The 5,880-nt window shown below is 37.0% G+C and overlaps 1 protein-coding gene across 1 annotated transcript; it reads right to left on the bottom strand.

Annotated features, from left to right (window-relative positions):
- Positions 1–3,333: 3,333 nt before the first annotated feature.
- On the bottom strand, positions 3,334–5,016 carry LOC120111034. Its single transcript, XM_039127338.1, has 2 exons — positions 3,793–5,016; positions 3,334–3,685 (listed from the first exon to the last, which is right to left on the bottom strand). The coding sequence occupies exons 1-2, from the start codon at positions 4,397–4,399 to the stop codon at positions 3,651–3,653; spliced, it is 642 nt and encodes a 213-aa protein (XP_038983266.1). The 5' UTR covers positions 4,400–5,016; the 3' UTR covers positions 3,334–3,650.
- Between the last annotated feature and the right edge of the window lie 864 nt (positions 5,017–5,880).

The following is a 5,880-nucleotide window of genomic DNA, read 5'->3' as shown; positions in this document are numbered from 1 at the left end:
CTTGGCCCCTGTTCAAACACCCGGTGATGGAGACTGATTCCATGTTCACGTTCTAGGCAGAGGGTGAGACCCGTTATGTTATCCTACCATCAAGGATAATGCTTCCACTTCTCAAGGAGACAATTACGGTAATCCTCGTAACTGACCACGATGTGGTCATGTGGGTCAAAACCCAACATTCTCCCACTTGGCCCATATGACCATACTTTGGTTAGAATGATATAAACATTAGGCGCGCATCATTCTAATCCATAGTCAGTTGGGTCATCATAATACCATAATTAAACAACTTACTAATGCGAGTCAAGGCGGTTCCACATCAACATAATGACATAGTTCCTTCCAAGTACTACAACACTAGCAAATTATTTAACCACAGTCCATAAATGAGAAGTATCTTTAATGGTCAAACATTATGTCTTTGTTAGAGACAATTCCTGTAATCATACATTCAAACCCATACATGTACATATATTTGAAGAACAGAAAAATCAGAAACATAATCAATTATATCTAAGTGTCAAAGAAATAAACATAATACAATCCTCAATTAATATCATGGATTACAACTAAGACCCATTCTTTCAACATATTCTTTAAAAGTCTTCGGTTGTAAACCTTTTGTCAAAGGATCGGCAATCATGAGCTCTGTCCTCATATTTTCTATAGACACATTTTGTTTCTGAACTTCCTCCTTGACAACAAAATATTTAAGCTCAATGTGCTTGGTACCATTAGAATATTTGTCGTTTCTGGAGAAATGGACGGCTGCAGTATTGTCATAAAAGATTTTCAGCGGCCTGGCAATAGAGTCGACAATCCCAAGTCCGAGATGAAGTTACGCAGCCACAAACTATGAATTGTGGCCTCAAAGCATGCCACAAATTCTGCTTTCATGGTGGACGAAGCAGTGCTTGTCTGTTTGGCACATTTCCATGAGATTGCTCCTCCAGCTAATAGGAATAAAAAACCAAACGTTGACTTTCTACTATCCACACATCCAGCAAAGTCTGAATCCGAATAGCCAATCACCTCAAGGCTATCTGACTTTCTATATGTAAGCATGTAATTCTTTGTTCCTTGCAAGTATCTCATCACCTTCTTTGCAGCTTTCCAGTGATCCATCCCTGGATTACTTTTGGTATCTTCCTAGCATTCCAACTGCAAAACTGATGTCCGGTCTGGTACAGGTCTGAGCGTACATCAAGCTACCAACTGTAGAAGCATAAGGTATATTTTCCATCTGCTTACGTTTCAATTCATTCTGTGGGCATTGCATGAGACTAAATTTATCCCCTTTCTGAATTGGAACAATACTGGCTGAACAGTTCTCCATACCAAATCTCTCTAGAACTCTGTCTATATATGCCTTTTGAGACAACCCTAACAATCCATGTGATCGATCACGAAATATTTCAATGCCTATCACGTAGGTTGCCTCATTCATATCTTTCATTTCAAAGTTCTTTGAGAGAAAAACCTTAGTTTCATACAATAAGCCAAGATCACTACTGGCAAGCAATATATCATCAACATATAGGACTAGAAAGATAAACTTACTCCCACTGACCTTCAGGTATATACACCGATCAACAGTGTTTTCCTTAAAACCGAAGGAAGTGATGGTATCATTGAACTTGCGATACCATTATCGGGAAGCTTGTTTAAGACCATATATTGACTTCTTTAATTTGCAAACCATGTGTTCTTTTCCCTTTAATGGAAAACCTTCGGGCTGGTCCATATAGACTTCTTCATCTAAACTCCCATTCAGAAAAGCAGTTTTTACATCCATTTGGTGCAACTCTAAATCATAATGTGCAACCAAAGCCATAATGATTCTAAATGAGTCCTTTTTAGATATAGGAAAAAAGGTCTCTTTATAATCAATGCCTCCTTTCTGAGTGAAACCCTTGGCCACCAGTCTGGCTTTATGTCGTTCAACATTACCCTTTGAGTCGAGCTTGGTCTTAAAGACCCACTTACACCCAACTGTCTTACAACCTTCGGGCAAATCAACGACATCCCAGACTTCATTCTGATCCATTGATTTTAACTCATCTTTCATGGCATCAATCCATTTAGTAGAATCAATACTTTCTATGGCTTGTTTAAAAGAAACCGGATCTTTTCTTGTCCCTATATCAAAATCAAATTCTTGTAGATAAACCATATAATCATTTGGAATGGCAGATCTTCTTTCTCTTTGAGATCTCCTTAATGTCATCCCTTGTGGTTCTTCTACAACTTGTTCAGTGGTGATAACTTCATTATGGAGTGTTTGATCATTAATTTGTTGTTCATTGTTATTAAACTGTGTGACAACTGTAGGAACAACAATTTTCTTAGAAGTCATGGGTAAAGGGACTTGCACCCTAACTTCTTGAATTTTCACATTTTGTGGTTTATCACTCCCACTGGTTTCACCATTCTCAATGAATTTGACATTACCGGTCTCTATAATTCTTGTACTATGGTTAGGACAGTAAATCCTATACCCTTTGGATTTTTCGGGATAACCTATAAAGTATCCACTAATCATTCTAAAATCCAATTTCTTTTCATGTGGATTATAAATTCTAGCCTCCGCTGGACAACCCCAAACATGCAGGTGTCTTAAACTCGGTATCTTTCCTGTCCATAACTCAAAGGGAGTTTTTGGAACTACCTTACTAGGAACCCGGTTTAATATGTATACAGCGGTCTTAAGGGCTTCCATCCACAACGATATGGGTAACGGAAAATTACTTAACATACTCCTAACCATATCCATAAGTGTACGATTACGCCTTTCAGCTACTCCATTCTGCTGTGGCGTTCCCGGCATAGTGTATTAGGCACGTATACCATGCTTTTCCAAGAGTTTAGCAAATGGGCCAGGGTGTTGTCCTGTTTCATCATACCTACCATAATATTCACCACCTCTATCAGACCTGACAATTTTCACCTTTCTATCTAATTGTCTTTCAACCTCAGTAATGTATACCTCTAGGATATCCACTGCCTGAGATTTTTCATGCAACAAATAGACATAACCATAACGTGAAAAATCATCAATAAAGGTGATAAAATACTTCTCTCCACCAAATGATGGGGAGTCAAAAGGCCCACAAATGTCTGTATGGATAATTTCAAGAAGTTCTTCACTTCTTGTGGCAACTTTCTTTGTGTGTTTGGTTTGCTTTCCCTTAATGCAGTCTACACACATACCGAGATCAGTAAAGTCTAAGTTTGACAAAATCCCATCCTTTACTAATCTCTCTAACCTTTCTTTGGATATATGACCCAATCTTTTATGCCATAAGTTAGAAGATTTTTCATTTATCAGGTTTCGTTTAATTCCAATATTACGATGCAAGGTCATAAGAGTTTCAGCAAAATGATTATCAAGATTTACTTTATATAAGCCATCACACAAAACACCAGAACCAAGGAAGATATTGTCTTTGAAAAGACGCACACTACCATTCCCAATTTTAAAGAAATATCCTTCAACATCAAGTTTAGAAACAGAAATTAAATTTCTAGAAATAGAAGGAACATAAAGAGTCTGAAGCAAATCTAAATGACAACCAGTATTTAAAAACAAACGATAGGTTCCAACAGCTGTTACAGGAACTCTAACCCCATTCCCCAAAATGATAAAACTCTCATTTGGATCTTGCATCTGGGTTGTAAGGAATCCCTGCATCGTATTTGAAACATGAACATTAGAACCTGAGTCAAACCACCAAGTATTAGAAGGAACTTCAGTAAGGTTTGATTCAAAACATACATAAGCCAAAGGCTCACCTTTCTTTTCAAACCATGCCTTGCGTTTATGGCAGTCCTTCTGATAGTATCCCAATTTCTTGCAAAAATGGCATCTATCTTTGTTTTGTTTCTTCTTATGAACCTCGGTATCATGATGAGGCTCTTTACCCTTGGATGGTCCACTCTTCATGCCCTTTCTTGGCTTCTTCCATTTCTTCTTGGCTCCATGACTTACAAGATTGACAGAATGATGTCCTTGTTGCTTAAGTCTTGTCTCCTTTTGAACAAGCATACTGGTCAATTCATTCACATTCCACTTATCCTTAATAGTGTTATAGTGAATTTGAAATGATCCAAATTGAGGAGGCAAGGAGTTCAAAATAAATTGAACTAAAAAGGATTCATTCACATCCATCCCAAGAGCCTTCAGCTTAGCAGCTATATTTGTCATTTCAAGGATATGCTCATGCATCCCACAAGTACCATCAAATTTTATGGTGGTAAGCTTAGCCATTAATGTCCCAGCCAGAGACTTATCAGCAGATCGGAAACGTTCTTCCATAGTTTTCAATAATGCTTGAGCACTGTCACATTCAGGAAGCGTTGACTTGATATTATTCGCTATACTCATCCGCATAAACATCATGCTCAATCTGTTCGATCTTTCCCAAGTCTTATAAAAAGACCTTTCTTCCGAGCTACTCAAATCAGTAATGTCAGCCGGTTTCTCAGATCGGAGTGCTAAATCAAGATCCAGAACACCTAGGTGAAACTGGACTTGTTCATTCTACTCTGAGAAATTAGTTCCATTAAAGATTGTAACAGATGAAGCTTGCGAATGAAGCGAAACAGGAATAGATACTGCAATAAGAAAATTAACAATAAGAAAATGCTTACAACATTAACACTTTGAGTTAGCAATAATGATGAATAACATAAACAGTATTACCATAATACACCTTTGGGTTGTAATTATGAAACACTAAATTACTATTATGGTGATTCCCAATTCACCTAGGAATAATTAATGATATAGGTCCAAAATTCAAATAGGTCTGTTGCCTTTGAGCATCCAATACCTATTAAATCAAGGATACTCATTAATTATCCTAACTCAGCAAATCAATCATTTGAAAGTGGTGCACCTTTGGGCCAATCCATAATATCTCATGATTGAAAAACTGTAAGTCATAATTTGCAAAGTCATTATCTTAATACCTGGGATAAGAGTATTTGATGACTTGATGTCTATTAAACATTCTAGTTGGGCTACTTTGGTAACTACCAAACCATTTCATAATATAGACATCAAATTAAAATAATGACATTGCACATGATTGACAATTCATAATATGACATTAAAATAAAACTTGTATTTAAAATTTTACTAATCTACACAATTAGTACATGTGTCATATCATGCTATCAAGTATACAAAAAATGTGGAATAAAAGACAGAAAATTTTATCACATTACCCTACAAGGACCTCTGCATAAATAATATATTCTACAGGGACTACATTAACATATTTTGAGGACCTCTGCATAAATGATATGCTTTACAGGGACTAAATCAAAATATTTTGTTTCTTATAGCCCTGGAAGGATGTCTGCATAAGTAAAATATTTTACAGGGTCTTAACAGAAACAATTTCATCTTTTAACAGCCCTCTAAGGACTTCAGTATAAATAAAATATTTGACAGGGACTTAATAGAAACATTTTTCATCTTTTAATAGCCCTCTAAGACTTCAGTATTAATAAAATGTTTCACAGGGACTTAACAGAAATATTTTCATTCTTTTAACATTCCCGGAAGGGCTGTATGCATAAATAAAATGTTTCATAAGGGCTTAACTGAAAATTCCCCTTTTATTGGCCAAACGAATTCGGGTTTCGGGTCGAAACCCAAAAACCCGGACCCGTTATGCCTGTTATGCCCCTTTTTAAATGCAGCGGGTTAACGATTATGGGTTCGGGTCGAAACTCAAAACCCGGACTCGTTATGCATAAATTAATATTTTTTTTTTTAAAAGAACTGAAGACGGGTCGGGCCGACCCGTCTTCCTCCTCTTTTAGCGGCGGGCTAGGGTTCCGCCGAACCCAGCCCGTCTGCTTCCGGTCGCC

This window comes from Phoenix dactylifera, chromosome 6 (assembly GCF_009389715.1).
Source record: "Phoenix dactylifera cultivar Barhee BC4 chromosome 6, palm_55x_up_171113_PBpolish2nd_filt_p, whole genome shotgun sequence".
In the NCBI taxonomy this organism is placed as follows: Eukaryota; Viridiplantae; Streptophyta; class Magnoliopsida; order Arecales; family Arecaceae; genus Phoenix; species Phoenix dactylifera.
Note: the sequence above shows the minus strand (reverse complement) of the source record. Positions and strands in the feature narration are given on the sequence as shown.

Excerpts from the sequence above, each read along its gene's own strand:
- LOC120111034 (XM_039127338.1), bottom strand. The coding sequence starts at position 4,399 with ATGATGTTTATGCGGATGAGTATAGCGAATAATATCAAGTCAACGCTT. Across the intron at positions 3,686-3,792 it reads GGCATGGTTTGAAAAGAAAG|GGATTCCTTACAACCCAGAT; the intron begins GTGAGCCTTTGG and ends AATACGATGCAG.